The sequence below is a fragment of the Oryx dammah genome, unplaced genomic scaffold, assembly GCF_014754425.2.
Source record: "Oryx dammah isolate SB20612 unplaced genomic scaffold, SCBI_Odam_1.1 HiC_scaffold_27, whole genome shotgun sequence".
NCBI lineage: Eukaryota > Metazoa > Chordata > Mammalia > Artiodactyla > Bovidae > Oryx > Oryx dammah.
In genome coordinates, this window is record NW_024070211.1 from 33,291,973 (window position 1) to 33,319,590 (window position 27,618).

The following is a 27,618-nucleotide window of genomic DNA, read 5'->3' on the forward strand; positions in this document are numbered from 1 at the left end:
GACATTAATTATGAAAATTAAAAACAATAAAATTATGAGCAAGAAAATATGTATGGAAGTTTTCAGGGACATGTACATTGACAGGCTAGAAGAGGCACTAACTTTGATGGGTTGAACAAGCTCTTGAGCTTATCTCAGATATCTGCGTGGGGGCTGGCTGTTTCACTCAGTTTAGCTATTGTACTTACTAGGACTATTAAAAACAATCAAATTAAGTTTTTAGCCCTCAAGCTTCAGGAATTGTGGCCTGAGAGGCTTTCATGTCATCCTCTACACTGCAGCTTCCCTCCTCTGCTGCTTCTCATTGTCATCTCCCTCCATTCTTAAAGAAATCATCAAATCCATGCAGGAAGGATAAAACAGACATGGAAAATCCCACATCTTAAACACAGGACATCGTTTCCTTTTAGATTCTGTATATAAGGGATGTCATATGATATTTCTTCTTCTGTCAAAGAAATGATACAAATGAACTTATTTACAAAATAGAAACAGACTCTCAGACTTAGAGAACCAACTTATGGTTGCCAGAAGAATGGATGGGAGGAACAGATAGTTAGGGAGGTTGGGATGGACATACTGCAGTGTTTAAATGGATAACCAGTGCTCGCTTTGGCAGCACATATACTAAACTTGGAACGATACAGAGAAGATTAGCATGGCCCCTGCGCAAGGATGACATGCAAATCTGTGAAGTGTTCCATAAAAAAATAAATACATAAAATAAAATGGATAACCAACAAGGTCCTATTGTATAGTACAGGAAACTCTGCTCAATATTATGTGGCAGCCTGGTTGGGAGGAGAGTTTGAGGGAGAATGGATATATGTATATGTATGGCTGAGCCACTCTGCTGTGTACCTAAAACTATTACAACATTGTTAATCAGCTATACTCCAATACAAAATAAAAAGTTAAAAAAATTAAATTAAAAAAATAAACATAGGACATCAGCCCCTAGTACCTGTCATCTTATCCCTATTTTAAATTCCCACACAGTAAGTTGGAATGAGGCAGGTTTTTAAGATTTGGATACAACACTGCCAAGTATTTTGTTATTTAATGACATTGGAAACTAACTGAGCTTAGCCATCCAGAAGGCAGGTGTGTTGCTTTATGGACCTTTCTGCAGAATGCATAAAAGTGACGGGTGAAAGGAAGAGAGGACTCAGGCATGGCTGGTTATCTACCCTGACAAGCAGCCACGTTTATGGCTGCTCTGTAGCATCACCTTGTACAAATGAAGCTCGTGTAAGCAAAATGAGTATCCATGCAGGAACTTCCCATTTCCCTTTTCCCAACTGAGGGGCAACCAACCATGAATATGTTTCAAAAGAGGTTTAACATTTCTGATAGACTGATTTGAAGCAGCTCAGAGCTACATTTAAATATCAGAGGTCTTCCTGCAAGGGCTTTCTACCTCAGTCACAGCCATCCTTGGAGAGATTCCCCATCACTGTATGCCAGAAAAGGTATTGGTTAGCAAGTTTCCTTTGCCCCTGTTTTATGCCATATTTCTAATAATCATCTTTTTTGGTTGCAGTTTGGTTTTTTAATGTTATTTAATGCGAAGAGTTGACTCATTGGAAAAGACTCTGATGTTGGGAGGGATTGGGGACAGGAGGAGAAGGGGATGACAGAGGATGAGATGGCTGGATGGCATCACGGACTCGATTTTGAGTGAACTCCAATTGGTGATGGACAGGGAGGCCTGGCGTGCTGCAATTCATGGGGTCGCAAAGAGTCGGACATGACTGAGTGACTGAACTGAACTGAATCAACAATTATTAATTGTTTTCAATTACTATAAATTAATATAATTATATAATATATACTAAAAATCAATATAATAATTATTGAAATTATTTTTAATCAATAATTACATATTATTCCCTGCAATCAGTGCTCCCTCTGTCCCAATATCAAGCCCCATTTTCTGAGTCTGTTTGCCAAATGTTGACAAATCACAAATTCAGTCAATGCTAGTGGCTTCCTTAACTGGTAAGCAGTCCAATCCCTATTGTTAGAAAAAATATATAATTATAGGTAATACTGGCTAAAGCATTACATTATTGCTTTAGTATTATCATATGAACATATGAAAAATATGAACATGCAGTCATTTGTTAAGAAAACAGAAGCTCTAGATATCCACAGCAAGGTTATAAAGCAGTAAAATATCAAGCTTGACTCAGTTTCCCCTGGCAATCAGCCTGTCTCTACCAGATCACCTTGAAATGCCTTCCATCAGTATATTTACCACGAATCCCAGTTGACAATGAAAGCAAACTTGATTAGGAAAAACACCCTCCTTCCCATCGCACAATGCCTCCTAAACTCTCCATATGAGAGCTCTTCTCTATGAAGCAGAAGACTGATACTTTTCAAAAGAGAAGTTAAAAGAACTCAAAGAATTTTCTTAATTTTGGCTCTTCCAAAAGCACAATATGGGTGTACATTCATTCATTGATTCACAAACATATATTTGCACCTATAATGTGTTGTAGGTAGTGGGAACACAACAGTGAACAAAACAGACAAAAATCTTTGCATGATCTTTGTACTTCTGTGAGCAGGGGTGATAAGCAATGGAATAAGTAAAACATATACCATTCAGGGGGGCAGTTGGTGTGATGGAGAAGGAGAAAGCAGTGGCCAAGACTGCAAAGTGGTGATCTGGGGTGTTACCTCAGAGCTCATAGCACATATGGAGATCAGAGCCTTGGGCATGAGGGGTGTCCTGGTGGTCCTGGGCTCCTGGAGAGGTCTGAGCTAAGCAGGAAGAAATCAGTCCTAAGTGTCTCCAGCTGACAAAGGAGGGTGAGGCTGTGACTGCTGGCCAGGAAAGTGTCAGGATGTTTTCAGGAGGACCCAGAGTTTTGGATCCCTTCTTTACCAGTGATATGGAATGTGGAAGCCCAAGAAGTTTGGTCTTATCTGTAAGAAAGGGAATCTGTGCCTCAGAGTTGAGTCTGTTAGATGCCCTTGCTTCAGATCTCTGAAACTTCTGTGGGAGTTAAAGTAACTTATACCTTCCTGGAAGCCCTCTAGGCTCATCTTGCCAGGTGCTTTTGAAGACATTCAAATTCAAAGCAGGTCAAGGAATGCTATTTGCATGGCAACTTTGCTTTATTTTTGTCTGACTGCACAAGGTTTACATTAATTAGTGAAGGGAAATGGGGTATGGGGCCAAATATAGCTTGCTCTGTGTCTGAAAAGCCTGAGCTTCTATATGGCAAAGGCTTGAGGTGAAGGAGGGACTTCCTAATGAGTTGACCTCAGAAAGGAGGTTTGGATGAAGGGAAACTCTCCCTTGCTCTGCGCCTTCATCAGCAGCAGTGATCCATTGGTCTCTGGAGGCTTCTGAGAGCTACATGGATGTCTGGGCTGTGTGAGGGAGAGCGTGGGAGTCATCATGGACCGGTGGCTCCACACCCCTGACACGATCCCATGTGTAGTTCCCGCCATGGTCAGTGACTCAAGTTTCCCTTAGAAAAGACTTGGCAGGACTGAATTTGGCTTCCTCGTCAGACCTCATTCACTTAATTACTCCTAGAAATCAAATCCAACTCCCAAGGAATCTGTTAGTGATCCCATTGCCCCTTTGCCATCATCTACAGTTGAGAGGTGTTTTGTTAGAGATTACTGTATGCAATCCTAGAAGTCAGCAGTGTTCTACAAAAACATGGTTGAAGAGAGTCTCATGAATGAGAGGGAAGGTGGGGTTAAGAATAGAATGCATGGGTAGTTCTGGGAGCTATGTTCAGCACTCCGCCAAGCTACTGTTCTTGAACTAGAGTACCTTTGAGGTTATCTGAATGTGTAAGAACAAGATATTCAGTACACGCATGTGCATCACCCTTCCTCCAGTCCCTCAGATGCCCTGGGGAGTGATACCCTGGACATCAAAGCACTACATGGCGCTCCAAGGAGTGAGCTCTTCTTCTTAATGTATGCTTAAGTGTGTGTTTGGTGGGAGGAACAGACCCAAATGTTTGCATGGGGAAAAAACAGTCCCTATGCATTTTCTGTATTTTGAGGAGAAAGCACAGAGAAAAATTCTCATTTTTGCATATGTTGTCTTTCTTCCTTTCATTTTCTGAAGGACTGGGTAGCCCTGATAATTAAAGAAGAGATGTTATTAGCAGGAAATGAATGTAGCATTAATTTTCATTGTGTCAACATTGTAAAATAATCTTTTTGAAATCTAATTTGCTGATGAATTGAGGGAATCCTATTGGCTTTAGACAACATAAATATAAATATTTCCTTTCATATTTTGGAGTAAGTTTTATGAAAGCAATGGGAAATTATTGTTTGTAGCTCATTAAAATATCTGTTTATAGTTACTCTGTTTTGACATCTACTCTATACGAATATGATAATTCTGACCTTCAGTTATGGAGTCAATGAAATGCAGACTTTGAAACTGCCCTTCTTAGGATGTGCTTTCATCATGAAATATCTCATAGCCTCTATAGCCAATGGATATGTGCAAGTGCCGGAAAATTTTTCTTCTTCAGTGTGTTTGTTTAATGTCTCTGTTTCACTTGTTACTGTCTACCTAAGAGGAAGTGAGAAAATATCAAATTGAGGTGAAAGACTAATTTTCACACTTAAAAGGCTGATTTGCAAAATAGCTTCATGAAGATGTAAATGGATAGACTTAAGTGAATATTTTAATTCTATAATAAGTACATAAAATGGGCAATGAAGTTTTCCAAATTCTTTACAAAGAATCTGATAGTTAAAGGAGTTGAAAGTCAAGTGGTAGAATTATTAGTTGGTTCATTAATTATGGAGTAGAAGTTATTTCAAAGAATAACAGTGTAATTTCTAATAAGAGGTATGTTATTAATTATACGACTAAATATTTTTTGTGTTACCTTTTAAAGAATTTTTCTAGTTTCTCTTTTAAATAGTAATTTTAAACCATAGGGATCATAACTGTTTGTTACAGGAAATTTAGGAACTATGGACTAGCAAAGGAAAGAAAGTAAGAATCATTTATTAGCCTACTGTTCAGAGATATACACTATTTTAATTTTTCCTTTTATAAATTCCTTATTTGCATTTATGTTTAGGAAGACCATTCTTGTCCTAAGAGTAAATTGATGTTTAGATTAAAAAATCTCTTTATGATCACATTTTTTAGACTGAGGTCTTTAATCCAACTGATAGCTATTTTGTATAATGGGTAGTAATGGAATGTAATTTCACTTTTGTAAAAAAAATTATTAACTTTTATCTTTTAGAATAATATATTCTTTCATCAGATGCTTGGATGTCACATGAAGAGTGTGTTAAATTGTAATGCAAATGTGAATTACTTTCTGATTTTCTGTTATACTTATCTATTTTTATTTCACTGTCACACTGTTTAAAATTATTATACCTTTACATATTGTTTTAATATATATGGTAGATTGTATTTCCCAAGCTTCCCAAATACATCCATGTACTTAAAATTTTCCAACTTTTCCAACTTACAAAAGAAAATTACATCACATGGAAAATTTGATAGATTTACACTTATCTTTAGAGAAATAGCATTCTAACAAATTTCAGTTTTCACATTTAGAAATTAGTCATAATTTTTAAATTATATTTAAATTGTCTATTATATTTAAAAATAGTTCTTTGCAAGATTTTGTGACTTTTTTAAACTTTCATATTATATATATATATATATATATATATATCTCCCCCATAGATTAATATTTATTTTAATATTTTTAAGCCACCTAGTATCTGTGGATTCTAAGTAGATATCAATGTTATGCATTACTTCCATAATTTTGAGCCACTTGAAATTAAAGCTTAAAAATGTATTATATGAGATAAAAAACATAATGGTAAATGGAAGCTAAATATATTATACATCATTAAAAATGTTTTGTTATTGTTGTTGTGTACTCGCTAAGTTGTGTCCGACTCTTATGTGATCCCGTGGACTGCAGCCCACAAGGCTCCTCTGTCCATGGGATTTCCCAGGCAAGGATACTGGAGTGGGCTGCCATTTCCTCCTCCAGGGGATCTTCCTGACCCAGGGATCGAACCTGTATCTCCTGCAATGTGGGCAGATTCTTTACCATTATGTCAGCTGGGAAGCCCAGAGAGATCTGCACTCTTAAATTTTTTCCTCTACTATCTTACTAAATTTTCTTTATAGCAGTTTTTAGTCTATTTTCTTGGATTTTTCAAGTATATTCTCATATGTAAATGATAGACATTCTGTCTCCTGACTTTCTTCCTCTGACTTCCTTCTTTTCTGATTATATTAGCTAGTTCATGCCTACTATCTATTTGAATTTTCAGTAATAATGTAGAGCTTTGTCTTGTTCCTGAGCTTATTAAGAATGCCTCTAATGTTTATGTATTAAGCAGGATTCTGTCTTTTAGGGCTGAGGTAAATGTATTTTAATATATACCCTTAGTCTTATTTTATTAAGTGTTTTAGTCATCTTCATATATAAATGGGCTTCTCCTGTGGCTCAGTGGTAAAGAATCTGCCTGCAACGCAGGAGATGCAGGAGAAATGGGTTCGATGCCTATCCTTTAATTAGTCTTCTGATCACTGTATCACTGTGAAAAATTGGGTGTATGTTGTTACAGAGCTTTTCCTATGCTATATACAAAGATAACAAAGGGTTTAAAAAGTAAAAATCTAATCTGTTAGCTTGAATAGTTTTTATATTTTTTGAACATTTATATTTTGCTTGTGAACTGCCTGTTTGTGTACTTTTCTGCTGGTTTTATTCTCCATTTGTAAAGATTTAATATTTTAAAGAGGTTAACTCTTGTCTCTCCCACATTTACCTTCACATTTTTACTCCCTAAAAGCAATCATTGAATCACCGCTAATATTCTGTCGTGTATCCACACTTGGCTCTTTATGTACATACAAATTTAATATCTATTTAAAATTGTACATCAGTTAAAAATTAAGATGTTTAAATATATCACCTAAAATGTATATATTATATATATATATACTACAATACTATATTATATATAAAAAAATGGATAGTCTACTCTTACTCTCCTTGTTTATTTTACACAGCAGTGAAAAACATCAGGCTGCAATATACTTTTATTACTCCACTGAAGTACTATTACATTTCTCCCACCTTTAAGCTCTTAAAATGCAGTGGAAATTTAGTTCATAAATGTGGGATGAAGTACAAAAAGTAGAACAATTAACTTCAAATTACATGAACATTTTTGATAGTGCCTTCTTAAAAGTTGTTCCAGTATTTTCTCAGCTCTTGGTATCTTTGCTGATTTGAGGTATCATCAGTCTCAAATTATTATGAATACAATAGTGGTATTTCATTGTTTTAATTGCTATCACTCTGATCCCCTGTGAGGTTTCTGTGTTTTCATATATGTACTAGACAGTTGGTTTTCTTCTGTATAATTTTCTTTGTATACCCTTTGCCTGTTTTCTTCCATGTGGAATTGTTTTTTTCTCTTATTTATCTCAAGGAGCTCTTTGTTTATTAGGAATATTAACATCATATGTGTTGATACACAGCACCATTTTAGCCAAGGACCTTTAGAAGGCGTTGGACGGCTCCAAAGTCCTTTCTCTTATTTGTGCACTGCCCGTCCTTTGCTGCCTTCTTTCCATTTACCTTTCAGCCAGTCTATTTCCTTCTTTATTTGTATCACTACTGAGCTGGGAGACAGTAAGGGATATGAAATTAAATATTTGAACAGGGGCTTGTAACAAATTCAGTTTAGTTGAAAAGGATATGAAAACTCCTTATTTAATGTTTATGGAGGGTGTTTCCTATCTATTTCAGTTTTTCATGAAGTGGCTTTTTCTTCCAAATCATGAATATGACTGACTATTTATCTCAGTGAAAAGTACAGAAAACTCACTGACATATTGGCAGATGAAATATAAAAAAATGCAGTTAGTCATTTGGATGATCTAATGATTAGTGATCTAATGACTAACGAATGGTCAGTTACCAAATATTTGAAATATTTATGTGATACTCCAAAATGGAAATATTTTCTTTATGTACATGCTGTGCTAATCTTTTTTTCATATTATAAAACAAAAAACATAAAGAATATTAATTCTTATGGAAAGGACTGGAGCTGAAAGATAGGCCAAAGTCAGAGTCTTGGTGGAAGAAAAACAGTCTAGAAATGTTATATCTTTCAGGGAAGCATTTAGATTGTAAGTTCATGAAGATGTATAGAGGAGGGAGAAGCAAATGCTTAATAAAATTTTTTAAAATAATAAATTCCTACAGCAATCACTGTAATCCTCTCCCCCCAAAATTACTTTTCTCTTTTTCCTCCTGTTTTGTGTATGCCCAGCTATTCACATATTTCCTTAATGTTTCTATTTTACTCAGACTAAATTAATAATGTCTTCTTGGTGCTAACCTAACTTTAATAAGAACGGGGTATATTTTGTGGATTGGCTATACTCATTGTTAGCCATTGGAAAATCTTGCTTGAGGTAAACACTGAGTGTTAGTCTCTCAGTCACGTCTGATTTTTTTACAACCCCATGGGCTGTAGCCTGCCAGATTCCTCTCTCTATAGGATTTTCCAGGCAAGAATACTGGAGTGGGTTGGCATTCCCTTTTCCAGGGCATCTTCTGTCCCAGGGATCAAACCCAGTTCTCCTGCATTGCAGGCAGATTTTTTACTGTCTGAACCACCAGGGAAGACTCATTGAGAGCCAGGAAATGAGACAAGGAAACATGGAGGCCAAGAAATTAAAAATTATTTTTTTACATCATTAGAGAAAAGTCTTAGAAGTATATTACTTTATATTTATTCTTACAAATTACATATTATCAAGGCTAAAGAGACTATCACTATTTACCTAGGGATCAGATTACCTTCCACATGCAATATTAAAAATATTTATTTTTAAAGGCAATTGCTACATTTTACTCTTTTCTGGGAAAACTTCATTTATCTACATATATATCACTGTCTTCCTTTTTTTCTTGGTCTTAATCTGAGAATGATGATTTTTATATTAGCTGAATATTGTTTATAGTAGATTCTATTGCTTTAAACTTTCATTTATATCTTTAATGTCTCTTGCTCTTGGCAAGTTATAATTCAGGAAGGCAGAAAAATCAATCTTAGTATGCAGAAAGAAAGTATTTAGCAGCCAAGATAGTTGGCATTTATGCAAGTTAAGTTTTTTCAGCATTTTTGAAGATTTAAGATAATGTAGAAAATGTTATAGGGATGTTTACAAATTAGGATGTACAGCCTATACCTTCAATCCATAGGGTAGATTTTTATCTTCTTGTTGCTTTTCAATATAAGAAAATAGTACCATACCTTAAAAATAGTTTACATGATGCTGGGCAAATGAATCTTGTCATTTGGAATAAGATAGTCTTATCATGTGTTGGAAATTTAAGAAATTGTTCTAGTTATACTCTCTTACAGTACACACTTATTGCCCCTTTGGCTCTTCTACACCTGGGTCATCTGTTTGCATCTACTGGACTAAGAATGAGAGCAAGCAAACCTTGGGGCTCAGTCTATTTGCTCGAAAATACTGGTACCACTGGACCACTGGTACCACTGGTATACTAGAAATCAGATTGATTATATTTTTTGCAGCCAAAGATGGAAAAGCCTAAACAGTCAGCAGAAACAAGACCAGGAGCCGACTGTGGCTCAGATCATGAATTCCTTATTGCCAAATTCAGACTTACACTGAAGAAAGGGAAAACCACTAGCCTATACAGGTATGACCTAAATCAAATCCCTTATGATTATACAGTAGAAGTGAGAAATAGATTTAAGGGATTAGATCTGATAGAGTATAGACAGACATAGCCTCAAGAACTATGGATGGAGGTTTGTGACATTGTACAGGAGGCAGGGATCAAGACCATCCCCAAGAAAAACAATGCAAAAAGGCAAAATGGTTGTCTGACGAGGCCTTACAAATAGCTGTGAAAAGAAGAAAAGCAAAAGGCAAAGGAGAAAAGGAAAGATATACTCATTTGAATGCAGAGTTCCAAAGAATAGCAAGGAGAGATAAGAAAGCCTTCCTCAGTGATCAATGCAAAGAAACAGAGGAAAACAATAGAATGGGAAAGATTAGAGATCTCTTCAAGAAAATTAGAGATACCAAGGGAACATTGCATGCAAAGATTAGCTCAATAAAGGACAGAAATGGTATGGACCTAACAGAAGCAGAAGATATTAAGAAGAAGTGGCAAGAATACACGGAAGAGCTATACAAAAAAGATCTTCATGACCCAGATACTCACTATGGTGTGATCACTCAGCCAGAGCCAGACATCCTGGAATGTGAAGTCAAATGGGATTTAGAAGGATCACTATGGACAAAGCTAGTGGAGGTGATGGAATCCCAGGTGAGCTATTTCAAATCCTGAAAGATGATGCTGTGAAAGTGCTGCACTCAATACGCCAGCAAATCTGGAAAATTCAGCAGTGGCCACAGGACTGGAAAAGGTCAGTTTTCATTCCAATCCCAAAGAAAGGCAATGCCAAAGAATGCTCAAACTACCTCACAGTTGCACTCATCTCACATGCTAGTAAAGTAATGCTCAAAATTCTCCAAGACAGACTTCAACAATACATGAACCGTGAACTTCCAGATGTTCAAGCTGGTTTTAGGAAAGGCAGGGGAATCAGAGATCAAATTACTAACATCCGTTGGATCATTGAAAAAGCAAGAGAGTTCCAGAAAAACATCTACTTTTGCTTTATTGACTATGCCAAAGTCTTTGACTGTGTGGATCACAACAAACTGTGGAAAATTCTTCAAGAGATGGGAATACCAGACCACCTGACCTGCCTCTTGAGAAATCTCTACGCAGGTCAGGAAGCAACAGTTAGATCTGGACATGGAACAACAGACTGGTTCCAAATAGGAAAAGGAGTACATCAAGGCTGTATATTGTTACTCTGCTTATTTAACTTATATGCAGAGTATATCATGAGAAATGATGGGCTGGATGAAGCATAAGCTGGAATCCAGATTTCCTGGAGAAATATCAATAACCTCAGATATGCAGATGACACAACCCTTAAGGCAGAAAGCGAAGAAGAGCTAGAGAGTCTCTTGATGAAAGTGAAAGAGGAGAGTGAAAAAGTTGGCTTAAAAAGCAGAGATATTACATGTCAACAAAGGTCTGTCTAGTCAAAGCTAATTTTCTTCCAGTAGTCATGTATGGATGTGAGGGTTGGACTATGAAGAAAGCTGAGCGCCAAAGAATTGATGCTTTTGAACTATGGTGTTGGAGGAAATTATTGATGTTCCTTTGGACTGCAAGGAGATCCAACCAGTCCATCTTAAAGGAAATCAGTCCTGAAAATTCATTGGAAGGACTGATGTTGAAGCTGAAACTCCAATACTTTGGCCACCTGATGCATAGAACTTTTCATTTGAAAAGGCCCTGATGCTGGGAAAGATTGAAGGTGGAAGGAGAAGGGGATGACATAAGATGAGAAGTTTGGATGGCATCACCGCCTCAATGGACATGAGTTTGTGCATACTCCGGGAGTTGGTGATAAACAGGGAGGCCTGGCATGCTACAGTCCATGGGGTCACAAAGAGTCAGACACGACTGAGCAACTGAACTGAGACCGAGACAGGTACTTATGGTGGTCATAAGTATTCTCTAGCAATCGTTAACATGCTTTTCATAGACAATGATTACTCTTTGCTTTGGGGGCATAAGTGACTAATTAGTGGTGTTTAATAATAAAAGTTAACATGTCATAATGTTATATCACATTCAGAGTTAGTCTTTGGACTAGTTCTAATTCAGGTTCATTTTCCTTAGTTAGAAAAAAAAAATTGCTAGGGAATGGAAAAGTGGTTGTTTTGCAGTTCTTCATGAAAAACTTAATGAATATATTTCTTTCTCTCCACATAGACTTTTCAGTAATACTGAAGCGTTACTTATTGATTATCTAATGAATTGAACAGTTGAAGTTCATTTATTATTCATTTTTATATTCAAAATGTACAAAGAACGTTTTATTTGAGGACAAATTTCTACTCTCACACATGGCAGAGAGATATAGGATAATGTTGGGTGATATAAAATATAGTGTAACTAAGTTTGTAGAGGCTAATTTAACATTTGACATAAACAGGAACTCTGGATATATTATAGGTGTGGGTGCAGAATACCTAGGATGATATATGTTTAAAACCTGTACTCTAAATATATGGTCTATATATTTTAATTCTCTGAGTATTTTGACTATGTCCAGGTGAGAGTTTTAAACTCTAAGGATAGTTTTGTTTACCCTAAATGAAAACACAGCCAACCAGGGCCATCCAGGGAAGAGAAGATCCTCAAGGACCTGTTTAGACAGTTGCTTCTGGGGGAAAAAAAAAATGGTCTTTAGTCAAAGAATTGTCAATCCTATTTTTAAAGATTGATTAGGAAGCTGATTTTTTCTTCCTTCTGTCCTTGGAGAAAATGAGAAATAACAGGTGCTCTTCTACTTTAGACTAACCATTCATATACTTTATGACAGTTAGGTCTCCCTGGAGCCTTCTGTTCTCCAGGACAAATTATGCAAACTCCTTCAGTCTGTCCTCATAGGTCCTATGTTTCAAGCATTAAATCATCTTATTGTTCTTCCCTGTATCTTTTCCAATTTCTTCAATATCCTTTTAAAAGTATAAAGTCTTAAAGTTGATACCTTTGCATATGTTAGATGAGGTTGAACTTCAGGAGGATATTTATCTCTATCTTCTAAGTCAGAGTGATGGTCACTATGACATGGGTCAGTTGGATGGGACGGATAAGAAGAAAAAGAGAACCCAGGCGTGCTGTTTGACATTTGACTCAACAGATTTATATGATGAGAAATAATAAAAACTGTGCCTGAAAAATGTCATAAGGGTTCTTTATAAGTCATATGAGAAGATGCCAAAACACTATGAATAGTATAAAAACAATCAGAACTGCCTTTTTTTTTTTTTTTTGCTAAATAACCTGTTTTTTGTTTGTTTGTTTGTTTTGCTAATTATAACTCTGCAAGGGAAAGGATTAGTAGGTGAGCTTACATAATACGAGATTCTGGACAAAAATGTATAACAGAGGACGATGAGAACTGCTAATCCAAGGAAGAAGGTAAGGATTCAACATTAGAGTGACCTCAGCTTAATTAAGAGCTAGGCCTACCTTTTCAAGCAGATATTAGTGCACGGACAGAATGTTACATAGTGAAGATTTATGTTTTGTTTGAAATATGATTGTATATTTTGATCATATACGATGAAAATCATAGCAGGAGTGTGATTTTGAGTTTGTTGGTAAGTCGTCCTGGGTTCTAGTACTGCCGTGTTTTCTCTGTGGCATTGCCTTGACTGTTGGTGATTGGCATGCCACAATCATTTCAACCTCTCCATCATATAAGGGCCAGAGGGAACCCATAAACTTATAAACCAAATTCCCCTCCATGGTAGTTACTATGAGCATATTTTTCCATTGCAATAAAGATCTAGAATAAAAGCTCCAAACTTTCTGGTCTTCCTTATTTCTACTTAAGTGCATGAGTAATTGATTTTTGTAATTCGTTGATAACTTTAAGTCTTGTCTATGCACAAAGCAAAATACCTGGCATTTATGTTACTCTCTATCCAGGGTATGTACTAGGAACTGCTTCATAGCCTCCACAAAAGAGAAATCCAGTCACTACAAAAAGATGGTACTGCATTCGTTCCAAAATTTTATAAATCAACAATAAATAATAGGGAGCACAACAAAGTCAGCTTGTAAGAGCTCTAATTCCCCAGATGGAAAACTTCATGATTCACCCATTGCTGGCTTATTTTCATTTTAAGGTGGGATAAAAATATTAATTGACCATGCCCACATTGAAAAATCACACAGGTATATCTCAGAGGGCTTCTGCATTGAATGGTGTGCAGTGGTGGAGTATCTGTAATTTGCACTAACCCCTCTTTGAAAGCTAATGCAGTATGGTCTTACCATTTTTGCAGACAGGACAACACTGTTCTGGTTCATAGACTGGGTTGACACACTCAGGAACTGCGCAGTCTGCTACAACACAGTGAACTTCATTGCTGGGCTCACAGCGACACCATTCACATGGAGAGGGCTAGGAACAAATCTAAAATTAGCCCCTTTTCTCCTATAACTTAATGCTTGCACATTCATATGCTGTCAGAAGATAAAACATCAGTGTTTATATTGGCTTTACTGTATTAACTCCATTTACCATGTGTATGATCATTCTTTCCCCATGGAAGGCCACCTGGACACCCAAGCCAAGGGTGTATGGGTTGGTGGGTTGCCAAGTGCACCTCAGGTTGCCATGAGCAACCAAAGCACTCATGTATGATGTTTCCTATGTCTTATGTTCCTGCTTTCCAAAGAAAGGTTTGGACAGCTAATGTGTCACCTCCTGGTTTGCTTTCCAGATGCGCTGATTGCTCTGCCTCCCTCTGGTAGACAGGAATGGCACTAACACATGTGCAATAAGTTTCTTTCCATTTGTCATTTTTTCCTGCAAAGAAAGGATTACTGAGAAATGAGAAAACGGTAAATGGACAGCTTTACCCTTGGTAGTAACTCCTTTTCAAGCTAACCTAGATTCTAAAGGGCATTTTTTCTCTAATGTGAATTTTAGAGGAGATTGCATTTGGGATCCAAATGTCCAGATACTGCCTCTTGGGAGATTTAGTGAATACCTTTCATCCTGCCTCCTTGCTTTTATGAATGAACTAAAATTGACAGACTTTAAAAAGCCACTATTTAAGAGTCAGAGACTCTAAAAGTAGAATTGAACAGTGATTCATTTAGAGAAAAAAATTAAGAAGTAGACACCAATTTTTGTCTTCACAGTACTTACCAGACAAGAATGAGTTTGGGGTTTTCTCATTCCTTTCTAGAAACTTCGTATACCACAAATGATCTAAAGCAGTGGCCACTCTGTGACTTTCTAATCTTTTATATTTTCTAGTGTTTCCTTCTCATAAAATAGAGTTTGAAAATTCTGGAATGAAAACTTGGAGTTCTCAGAAGTTATACAGATCTAACAAGCCATTTGTCCCTGGAAAGTTCTGCCTCCAATTTCTTTGCCACAGTGACTCACTTGAAAATTGTGTTCATTCAAGTCCATGGCCTTTGTCTCAGTGACGACTGTCCACAAGGCCTGGCTCTTTATAAACTTGACACTTTGTGAAATATCAATGCATCTTGACTCAGGTAGTCTGTGAGAGTAGAAATCTTTCAACTAATTACTTTAAGTTAATTTTATCTGTGCTATTTGAAGAATGATAGTCCAGCTTTCTTATTTTAATGTTCTTTTTATTGGTGATGGTTTAGTTGCTAAGTCATGTCTGACTGTTGCAAGCACATGGACTGTATCCTGCCAGGCTCCTCTGTCAGTGGGATTCTCTAGGCACGAATACTGGAGTGGGTTGCCATTTCCTTCTCTAGGAGATCTTCTCGACTGAGGAATCAAACCTGGGTCTCCTGCCTTGCAGGCAGATTCTTGACCGACTGAGTTATGAGGGAAGCCGATGTTCTTTTTATAAGTTTATTTTTAACTGGAGGATAATTGTTTTACAATACTGTGCTGGTTTCTGCTGTATAACAGTGAATCAGCCATAAGTATATATATACTCCCTCCCTCTTGAGCCTCCATCCCACCTACCCCCATCCCACCCTACTGGGTCATCACAGAATACCGAGTTGAGCTCCCTGTGTTATATAGCAGCTTCCCATTAGCTACCTATTTTATACTTGGTAGTGTATATATTTCAATGCTACTCTCTCAATTTGTCCCACTCTCTCATTCTCCCACTGTTCCGTAGGTCTGTTCTCTATGTCTGCATTTCTATTCTTGCCCTGTAAATAGGTTCATCAGTACCATTTTTCTAGATTCTATGCATATGCACTAATATGTGATATTTATTTTTCTCTTTCTGACTTCACTCTGTATAATAAGCTCTACGTTCATTACCTCACTAGAACTGACTCAAATTCATTCCTTTTTATGGCTGAGTAATATTCCACTGTATTTATGTACCATGACTTCTTTATCTGTTTATATGAGCTTAGCTTTCAGTGAATTATTTTACTTTCAAATTTAGTAAATACAATAGGATTAGCCATAGAATCCATGGAAGAAATATTGCTATCTCTTAGCATGGTCAACTAGTTTATTGGTGAGTACAGTTAAGCTCTTTACCATGTGGTTAAGTATTCCAGAAAAATCTACCATATCATCCCAAGGGTTGGAACATTCCAGGGGCTCCTCTACCAAATAATCTCAGTAAATTATGGAAAAGTTTGTTACTACAACACATTATTTGATGAAGGAAATTCTGAGTGAGGAAACAGCATGAGAGATGGATATTCAGTCTGCTGTACTGCTTCCTATTTTGCAAGTTCCATTGTGAGATCTTAAATTCCAAAGCAAACTTGTCAGAAAGTGTTTCCCTTTTCTTTATTAGTTTCAAAGAAGGACTTTTGCATAGCCTTCTGATGTACAGCAAGGACTTAGCCTGAATTTATCACTAACATGAGAGAAAATGGGAGCTGCTAGTATCATTGTTTATGCACCTTACCCTTCCACAGCTCTGGTTGTTCTGCTGGTTCCCTTCTTGCTGAAGGAGAGGCTGATCTGTGCAACTCTAGTGGACTGATTTGGGCATTAAAAATCCCAAAGAGGCCCTAGATTTTCCAATGCAAAACATTTATTTCAAAGTATCTGCAGTCATTGAGAAAGATTTGTTGGGTTATTAGATTCCTAGTGTAGACTGAGGAAGAACACCATTCTGATTCAAATGATAGTTTTGAAATTAACTGCTGAGTATCACACTATATCAAGTTACTTATTTCATAATAACTTACTATGAAAGATGTATTGTTATTATCTCTATCTCACGGATAAGCAAATAGACTGAGAGAGGTTCGGTAGGTCCTGTAGGCAGTAGGGGAAGGGCAGGGTTTGAATTTAGGCAGCCTAACTGCTATACAGTACTGCCATGAGAGGTCTATTCTGCGTACCTCCAACTGAGTGGTTTTTCTTGTCCAGTGTGTTGTACACTTCTCTAGGCCAATCAGATCCACGAAAATAACCATTAGCAACTGAATGAATGATTTATAGAGGATAGATAGTTCCTGCTAAGAAAGAGAATTTCACTATCTAGGTTTGTTGGTAAATAGATTATTATGGAGCAGTAGAGCTTCTAAACTTCCTGCCAATATGAGTTCATAGAAAGTTGTAATAGGCTAGAGATAGTTTGCCATGAGGCTCATGTTCTTGGTGACTTTGGCATCTTCAAGTCTTGTAACCTGGTAGCTACACTCATGGTAGTTATCTGGGAGAGGCAATAACAGATAATGGTCTAGCAAAGACCTCAGGGCCTCTGCCTGAAATCAGTGGTGGCTGGAAGTGTATACAATGGATTCCTGAAAAATACTCTGAGGAAGAGCTAATACTACAAGGCTTAGTCATAAGAGGATGCTAGACTTTTGAAAGGGATTTTGAATAATGAGAATCACAAATTAGAAAAATAAAAATATCACCCTAGCCATAAGCAGCTTCTAATAAGCTACAGTTAGAACTGGACATAGAACAACAGACGGGTTCCAAATAGGAAAAGGAGTATGTCAAGGCTATATATTGTCACCCTGCTTATTTAACTTCTATGCAGAGTACATCATGAGAAACGCTGGGCTGGAAGAAGCACAAGCTGGAATCAAGATTGCCGGGAGAAATATCAATCACCTCAGATATGCAGATGACACCACCCTTATGGCAGAAAGTGAAGAGGAACTAAAAGGCCTCTTGATGAAAGTGAAAGAGGAGAGTGAAAAAGTTGGCTTAAAGCTCAACATTCAGAAAACTAAGACCATGGCATCTGGTCCCATCACTTCTTGGCAAATAGATGAGCAAACAGTGGAAAACAGTGTCAGACTTTATTTTTTGGGGCTCCAAAATCACTGTGAATGGTGATTGCAGCCATGAAATTAAAAGATGCTTACTCCTTGGAAGAAAAGTTATGACCAACCTAGATAGCATATTCAAAAGCAGAGACATTACTTTACCAGCAAAGGTCCTTCTAGTCAAGGCTATGGTTTTTCCAGTGGTCATGTATGGATGTGAGGGTTGGACTATGAAGAAAGCTGAGCACCAAAGAACTGATGCTTTTGAACTGTGGTGTTGAAGACTCCTGAGAGTCCCTTGGACTGCAAGGAGATCCAACCAGTCCATTCTGAAGGAGATCAGTCCTGGATGTTCTTTGGAGGGAATGATGCTAAAGCTTAAGCTCAAGTACTTTGACCACCTCGTGCGAAGAGTTGACTCATTGGAAAAGACTCTGATGCCGGGAGGGATTGGGGGCAGGAGGAGAAGGGGATGACAGAGGATGAGATGGCTGGATGGCATCACCGACTCGACGGATGTGAGTTTGAGTGAACTCTGGGAGTTGGTGATGGACAGGGAGGCCTGGCGTGCTGCAATTCATGAGGTCGCAAAGAGTCGGACACGACTGAGCGACTGAACTGAACTGAACTGAATCAATCTTTCCCTGAACCTGGCTTTATTTACATACCAGTTTCTCTTCCTCATCTAGAATCTCTTTTCAAGAAACCTGTTAGTTCTTTTGTTTATTTGATTGTTTTTTCAAAGAATGCCTCTGTTACAGTCTACCTCTTCTCACTGGAAGCCTCCATGTGTCTGTCCCCAGCCCCTCTAAATACTCTTCTCAAATTTAATCTACTGATCTTACACTAAAGACCTCGTCTGCCGTTTGCAGCCTCCCTCCCTAAGCCTCTTTCCTTTCTTGAGCTCTCCAGTTCACCCATCATTTTCTTGCCTCATTTGACTTCCTATACCACCCCTACTTTCAAAGTCATTGCTTATACAGCAAGAAGTTCCTAGGAGTGGGCAGTGTGCTCCTTTAACATTAACATTAGTGTAAAAATCCTTCACATTTATTTACATTGCTGTAAAAATCCTTCCCACCTTATGGCATAAAACTCTGAAATGTTTGATGCTTTGAATAAATCCTTACATCTTAAGCACTGAGCTGGTTACAAATTTCCTTTTATCATGCTCTTCAATGTGAAGACTATAGATTAAATCTGAAAGTGTCCCCCGTAAAACCAAAGATTAAACAATAAAGCTATCCTTCGAGGAACAGAGAATACTAGAACAAGTACTTCAGAAAAAAAAAATTATTCTTGCTAGCTTTTTTCTTTCTTTTAGAAATTATGATCAGTACATGGCTCCTGTCAGTTTGAGATTTGGTAAGTAAGATGATTAAATGACACCATCCTAAAACTGTATACAAGGAAAATCTTTTTCTAAGAAATCTCACAGAGCATTTTATTTCAATGAAAGTTCTGAAAAATAAAGTAACATTCACTGTATATGCCTTTACATAAATTTTAATTGAAATTAGGTTTAGAGATCAAATTTATTTCTTAATGTTGTACTAGGTGATCTGAATATTGTATGTTATGAATGTGTATGCCTCCATCTTAGTATTTTTGAACATGTTATCTGTTTAAGCAGAAACCATACATTTTATCTACAGTTTCTGCTGTAATTAAATTATTCCATGTGGCAAATCCAAATGCTATCCAGGCCATTCCTAGAGTTCACGGGGTGTCCTCCTAGAGATGTATTTATTTTGAAATTAATAGAATGAAAAGGGGCTCTTTCTTAACTCTTGGTTTAGGTGGATAGAGCTCAAATCTTCCTCCTTGGTTTTAGAATGGAAACATGGCAATACCGCAATATGCACCCTTTAAACTATGGTTTATCTCTGAAGACCTTGAAGCTGAGATCCTAATGCCATTGTCTGTGACTTTTGAGAATTCTTGCAGAATTAGAATTCCAGAATCCTGGAAACAGAATGCTTTGTGATTTAAAAAATGCAAAAAGTAGCCTGAGAACTGGTAAGTTAGATTAGTGGAGGGACTGAGTAACTCCAGAAAAACAAATATGTTCTTTGTGAGAATCTGAAGCTAATGTGATTATTACTAAGCATCATTATAAGATTATTAGAACATGTTATTGGAGACTTGCAAAGAAGTCTCCAGATATTTAGAGAAGATTGTTACTGTTGCTGTTTTGTCACTTAGTCATCCAAGTCTTTTGCAACTCCATGGACTGTAGCCCACGAGGCTCCTCTGTCCATGGGATTTCCCAGGTGAGCATACTGGAGTGGGTCACCATTTCCTTCTTCAGGGGATCTTCCGGACCCAGGGATTGAACCCACGTCTTCTGCATTGGCAGCTGGATTCTTTACCACTGAGCTATTAGGAAAGCCTTTCTTCTAAAACATACATCCTTATTTTGTAATCTGAATACAATGAGACTTACTTTTCCTTTCTGGAGGAAAGGCTGGATATTTGGTCCAGGCACCAATACCTTACAGCATTATTCTTTATGTGGTGACTGTTACTGGCATTGTATGTAGAGTACCGGGGAGGAAATAGTCCCAGTCTGTAAAGTTTGTTATACAAATTCAAAGTGACAAGGCAACTGGCAGGATTCTGCTTACTATTTTAACTTGGTAAGGCTGAAGCAACATTCTTAAAAATTGAAAAAAAAAAAGTTTCATTTTGTTGATTTTATTTGGGTGGCTATGGTATTGTGGTTAAAAGTAAATTCTCTGGGCTTTCTATTTTGTTCCATTGATCTATATTTCTGTCTTTGTGCCAGTACCATACTATCTTGATGACTGTGGCTTTGTAGTAGAGCCTGAAGTCAGACAGGTTGATTCCTCCAGTTCCATTCTTCTTTCTCATGATTGCTTTGGCTATTCAAGGTTTTTTGTATTTCAATACAAATTGTGAAATTATTTGTTCTAGCACTGTGAAAAATATTGGTAGCTTGATAGGGATTGCATTGAATCTGTAGATTTCTTTGGGTAGTATACTCATTTTCACTATATTGATTCTGGGCTTACACACCGAGGAAACCAGAACTGAAAGAGATACGTGTACCCCAATGTTCATTGCAGTGCTGTTTATAATAGCCAGGACATGGAAGCAACCTAGATGTCCATCAGCAGATGAATGGATAAGAAAGCTGTGGTACATATACACAGTGGAGTATTACTCAGCCATTAAAAAGAATACATTTGAATCAGTTCTATTAGAGGTGGATGAAACTGGAGCTATTATACAGAGTGAAGTAAGCCAGAAAGAAAAACACCAATAAAGTATACTAACACATATATATGGAACTTAGAAAGATGGAAACGATAATCCTGTATGTGAGACAGCAAAAGAGACACAGATGTATAGAACAGTCTTATGGACTCTGTGGGAAAGAGCAAGGGTGGGATGATTTGGGAGAATGGCATTGAAACATGTATAATATCATATGTGAAATGAATTGCCAGTCCAGGTTCGATGCATGATATAGGATGCTTGGGGCTGGTGCACTGGGATGACCCAGAGGGATGGTACGGGGAGGGAGCTGGGAGATGGTATGTGTACACCCATGGCAGATTCATGTTGATGTATGGCAAAACCAATAAAATATTGTAAAGTAATTAGCTTCCACTTAAAATAAATAAATTTATATTAAAAAAAGTTAATTCTCCATAGCCATAGTATTTGAGCTCTTTTCTAAAATGCTTTACTTACTAGTTTTGTATCCTGGGGAAATGATAAAGCCTTTCTGTGCTTTAGTTTCTTTCTTTATAAAACAAAAGAGTAACAATATTACCAACCTCACAGAGTTACTGGGAAGCACATATTTAAGAAATATTATAACATTATTATTATTCACTTGTGTACTTAGCTAGTGATGGCTCTCTTAAAAATAAGGTAAGAAGTGTAAAACTGGTACCATGACTATATTTAAAAGAATATTTAGGTTATTTCTCTTATTCCAAATAGGATATGGTTGCAATAAAATTTTATAGGACTTGGTTTGGTGGTTTGTGAACTAATAGAATTAATCATGTCAGAAACACATTGAAGAAAAGTTCTGATTAGAAGCCTCTAGATAAAGAGTAATTGTGAATGGTTAAAATGACCATTATAAATCACTCAGAAGAAAGGCAACAAATCTATTCTCTTTTCTTGAAGGCTCATCATTTATATGTCAATTCAAATGCCCTCTCTCAGAGGAGTTCTTACCTGATTCTCTCTCCAACATCTTTTTTCCAACACATGGCCCATTCAGTGCTCTCATCAGACATGAAATTATTTTATTGATTTGTTTACAATTATTTATTCTTATCTGCCTTATAGTTTATAAGCTTCTTATAGTATATTGTTCATTGCTATATTCTTGGCACCAAGAAGACATCTGAGTACATAACAGATACTCAGGAAATCTCTGTTAACATATACACAATTATTTATGTATACTCTATGCTTCCTTGTTTGTTAAACTGTACACCTGGGCAGTTTCATCTGTTTATCATGCATGGATAGGATTCTGATTCAATAATGTTTGTATTTTATTTAAATATTATATGGGAACTATGAGGGAAGAAGTTTTCTGATTATGATTCATGAGGTAAATATTTGGGCTTCAGCATTATGGCAATGAACATAAACTTACCCTCTAAAGGTAATTTGAAATTCATCATATCCATCATGTGGCTCACCAGTTAAGTCAATCTCTCAGCACTCCACTGACTAGACTATCTAGAAGTTGACAATTACAGACTTTTATTGCACTAGAAAACACCATGATAACTAAGAGGAGAATACATGTAGGGGAATTGTTAAAGGGCCTAAGAAAAAGTTAGCCTCACTTTATAATATGTCAAGTTTAATGGTTACTTATTAAACAAAATGATTTTAGTATATTACAAAATATTTTTTCAGCAAAGGCCTTCATTTTAAACATGTCCTTTTTCTTTTTAAAAAATAATTATATTTTTATTTTTGGCCATACTGGGTCTTTATTGTTGTGCGGGCTTTTCTCTAGTTGTGGAGAGTAGGGGCTACTCTCTGGTTTCAGTGCAAGGGCTTCTCATGGAAGTGACTTCTCTTGTTACAGAACATGGGCTCTAGAGTGCATGGGCTTAGTAGTTTCAGCTCCTGGGCTCTAGAGCACAGGCTCACTAATTGTGGCACTTGGGCTTAGTTGATCTGCAGCATGTGGGATCCTTCCAAGTCAGGGATCCAACCTATGTCTCTTGCGTTGGCCGGTGGATTCTTTACCACTGAACCACCAAGGAAACCCATGTTCTCTTAAAGGATGATTTGAGTAAAAACTCCAACAAAACACTTGCTGAATACTCTGAGAAAGAAAATTTGATTCCTGGAAAGTCCTCAGTGAATATTGTTGAAGAGTAAAGGGATATATATGTAAAGAAGGGATGGAGTCTAAGCGCCAAGTTTTAGTACACTAACTATGTCAGTGGCTTTCCTTCTAAGTATAGCAGCCTTCAGATACCATGTCGTACTCCATTTCCTTGATAATGGGCAAAAATTATCTGGGAGAACATAGTTCAGACTGCTTTCCCCCAAATTTCTTATTAAACAACTATTTAAAATCTGATCTCTACCAAGGAAATGATTCTGCTTTAAGAAGCACTCTTCTTTTAGAGATAATTTATGGCATAAATTTCATCACTTTATGGAACAAATCTCATTACTTTCAGACTGTATGAGAAATTTGGAAGACTCTATTTCAAAGTTGCTGATGCCTGTCAGAAGTCTGACTGTTCACTTCATTAAAATATGCATTAAATTACAGAGTACAAGAGTATTTAACATCCACTGCCACTCCTTTAGCCAGGAATTTGCATTAGGCCGATGTCACCTAAAAAAGTCAATGAATCCAGTGGATTGTAACCAAACTGCACAATCATCTGAGATAAGACCAATGTGTCACTGATTAAAACTGCTCCTCACTGTTCTAATGGGACTGTAGTAGACTCTTCAGTGATCTGTCCCACAGATTGAAGCATATTTGAAACACTGAGGTTGTAAGTCTTATCAATCAATCTATGAACATAGAGCTGAAACTTCTTAATGAATTTTAATACTTTTGAAGTAAATAAACCAAAGTTTTTAAACAACTCCTTTGGTCAGAAAATGTATATGACTGTATCATTTGAGTAATGACTGAAATAGCTATTCTTTCTGAGGTGTTGGTATTTTGATAATATATTCTGGAATATTGTTTCTAGGGTGTCTGTCAAAAACTACTTTATGCTTGTTGAAAAAACAAACAATTTTTGCCAAGCAATTGTAATGAGTGCACATAGCTTTGCTTTGCCCATGTAGCTATAGTAAATCAGGTAGGGAATAAACTAAAATTCAGAAATGATATAAATTTTTGAAATTATTTCTTCAGCATATGCATTAAATGTGTATTATACATAAGATAACTTCCCTGGTGGCTCAGATGGTAAAGCATCTGCCTACAATGTGGGAGACCTGGGTTTGATCCCTGGGTTGGGAAGATCCCCTGGAGAAGGAAATGGCAACCCAATCCAGTACTCTTGCCTGGAAAATCCCATGGATGGAGAAGCCTGATAGGCTATAGTCCATGAAGTCGCAAAGAGTCGGACATGACTGAGCAACTTCCCTTTCACTTTCACACATAAGATTATGTAAGGTATATTAAGATGAACTCCATAGTTAGCCTTCACTCAATAAATGGCAAAATTGACCATCTAGGCATCTATAAAAATAAGTTTTGAGTTTTAAAATCAATTGATTATAAGAATAACTGATGGTACTACTATAATGGAATACATTATAAGTGGAATTTACATTTACTCTGAGATAATGTAAAACACAAGAATACTGCGAAAACAGTTATGAAGTATACCCCATCTAAAATTATTAATTGTCAAGGACAAAAAAGTTTACTCATTCTTGAAAACTCATCATCATAGTTGCTACACAACAATGAATCATATTAATGATTTTTTTCTCTCAAATATTTTCTTCTAAAACAATTCTAAAACATGTAAATATATTTTGGCATTTGTTTCAAGGACAGGCAATTCTGTAATTATATACTGCCCATACTGATAAACTGTTGGTGTATAGAGCCATTTGTAAAATATGGGTATTTTCAAAGAGTCTTATGACAATAAAATATAGCCTTTTTGAAAACATAAGGGATAGCATAAAAATAAAATATAGATAAGGAGAATATAAGCAAAAATCTCTATTTAGTTGTAATAACAGATGTATTTTTTAAGTAGGCAAATGTACACTTAACAAGGAAATATCAGTGTGGTATATTTAAGAGGGAAAAGGATGTTTTAGTTGCCTCTAAGATCTTTGAAGAACTCAGAGGTATAGACAAAGGCCAGTAGATTGAAGATAAAGATTTTGATAAAGTATTATACTTGTAAAATAGCCTAGAAAAGCAGCAGCTTCTAGTCCTTCACTGATAAGCTGGATTGAGAGTGGTTTTACTACAAGGAAGGTCCCTGTCAAGGAACTGAATATTTTGAGTAGAGCCTGGATGTCTCCATGCTAAGGCTGTTCCATTTATTACCATTTATGCAACAAGGGAAAAGTGAACAACTGCATAACTTCAAAACTTTCCTGTTGATATTGAAAAGATTAGACTGTTTATCAGTTAAAAGCCCACAATCTAAAAAAGCATTAAAACAAGGTCTGAGCAAGGTAGGGGCGAATACATCACTGCTAGAATTCTCCGGTGTGAGAGAATCATGTAAGAGACAAATGCAATCAACTTTGTTCCACAGGAAACACTGAGTGGAGGTGATGAGAGGAAGGAGAGAGGTGATAACTCTCATTTTCTCTCCTTGTGTGGGTGATACTGAATTCAGGGCTTTTCAGGGTCTGCAGGATGGGCGTGATAGACACAAAAGTCCATTTGTATTGGGAGTGACAGTCAGATGATTAAGAAATCTAAAAGTTGAAATCTTTTCATTTTCCATTTGCTAGTAACATGCATTTTACTTGTTTTAAAAAGACAAATTTAGAATTAGTAAAATAAATTGCTTTATGATTACTAATATTATCATAAAACATTCATTTCCAATTTTAAGTACAAACAGCAATTTCCTACTCAACTTTATACTTCAGTTTTTGATGCTTAATTCCTATCTTAACTTATTCCACAAAAATATATCAGATGGCTTATGGGCAATAATATGAGAGCCTATTTTAATTGAAAAAATATTGACTGATTAATTTATTGATAGAAGTTCTGACTTTAGTGTGTATCCTTTGTGCAAGTATAGAAGAAACAGTCACAACTTTGTAATCATGTGTGAACATTGTTAGTATCCCAGTGGAATTCAGCTATAGGATAGCGGAGTAGGCACATTTGGAGCTTAAGTCCTGTCATCCAACAATGTTGTATTAGCTTAGATAGGTTATTTAACCCACTTGAAACTAAGTTTTCTTATTTGTAGGATGAAATCAATAATAACATAATATTAAGAGACCTCTAGTTTTCCTCACTTTATTTTTATGAGACAAAATGGAAATATTTGAAGAAGCTTGTAAATTATGCATTTTGTAAATGACTGTCATTGTTATCCTAGTTTTCTAGTTGACCAGTTGTTTATTTGTTTACTTTCCCTTCCTCTATTTTCAATGGCTGTGTATTTCTCAAATTATATTGATCATAAGTTATTTTTATTAAATTATGGCATAATCTGGAGAAGGAAATGGCAACCAACTCCAGGATTCTTGCCTGGAGAACTCCATGGACAGAAGAATCTGGCAGACTACAGTCCATGGGGTTGCTAAGAGTCAGATATAACTGAGCTACTAACACACACAAGGCATATTCATTTCTACTATAAATTATTTGAAATATTAAATTTGTAAAGATTATTTAATTTGGAGAGCAATCTGTTGCATCTTTAAAATGCAGCACTGTTTGCACTCATTATCATTAGACAGAATGATATTGGAAAATTTTTTTTGATAATTAAGATTCTCATTTATAGACATGAAACTTCACTCTTTAATCTGAGTCTTGCCAAAAACAGATTTGCAGTGGGGTAACTTGGGCTCACTTTTTTCTTTTGAGTCCTATCTTCTAGTTTCAATATGAAAGTCCTAGAGTCTCATTATAAAAAGGAAAATTCTTTGTGACTGTCCCTTTTCTCCCTAATGAAGTTTTCTAAATCTCAGCTGTCAAAGGTTTGCTATTTTAGCAGGATTTTATTTTTAAAGTTTGGGGAGTATTAGACTGAACAATTTTAATTTTTTCCCTGTACTATTTAGGAACATAAAATAAAATTAGTATACAGTGAACATAGGTGGAGTTTCAGGGAGCTGGGCTGTGTTCTCCTCATATAGAAATAGGACTTAATTTGGGAGTTTCTACAATGACTGTAGTATTTCTAAAGCTTCAGAAAGCCCTTTCTGGGTCCACATTATCTTTGCAGTTGCTTTTAATTTTCATTTTCCTGATGTGTAAATTTAAAATGAAAACAACTAAATTTGAAAAAGTATTCTTGGTCAATACTTTGGCCACCTGATGAGAAGAGCTGACTCACTGGAAATGACCCTGATGCTGGGAAAGACTGAGAGCAGGAGAAGAGGATGAGATGGTTGGATGGCATCACCAACTCAATGGATATGAGTTTGGGCAAACTGTGAGACAGTGAAGGGCAGGGAAGCCTGGTGTGCTGCAGTCCATGGGGTCACAAAGAGT

The 27,618-nt window shown here is 36.5% G+C and overlaps 1 protein-coding gene and 1 non-coding gene across 2 annotated transcripts in view; one reads left to right on the forward strand and one right to left on the reverse strand.

The window, feature by feature from the left end:
- Nucleotides 1-27,618, reverse strand: part of VWC2L (von Willebrand factor C domain containing 2 like) — a 191,298-nt gene that overhangs the window by 151,637 nt on the left and 12,043 nt on the right. Inside the window, exon 2 of the mRNA XM_040228572.1 lies at nucleotides 13,986-14,115. Within this exon, the coding sequence (XP_040084506.1) occupies nucleotides 13,986-14,115 (130 nt within the window). The remainder of the gene's footprint in view (nucleotides 1-13,985; nucleotides 14,116-27,618) is intronic.
- On the forward strand, nucleotides 604-710 carry LOC120855256. The gene has a single exon (XR_005719219.1). It is a non-coding gene; the product is annotated as a U6 spliceosomal RNA (small nuclear RNA).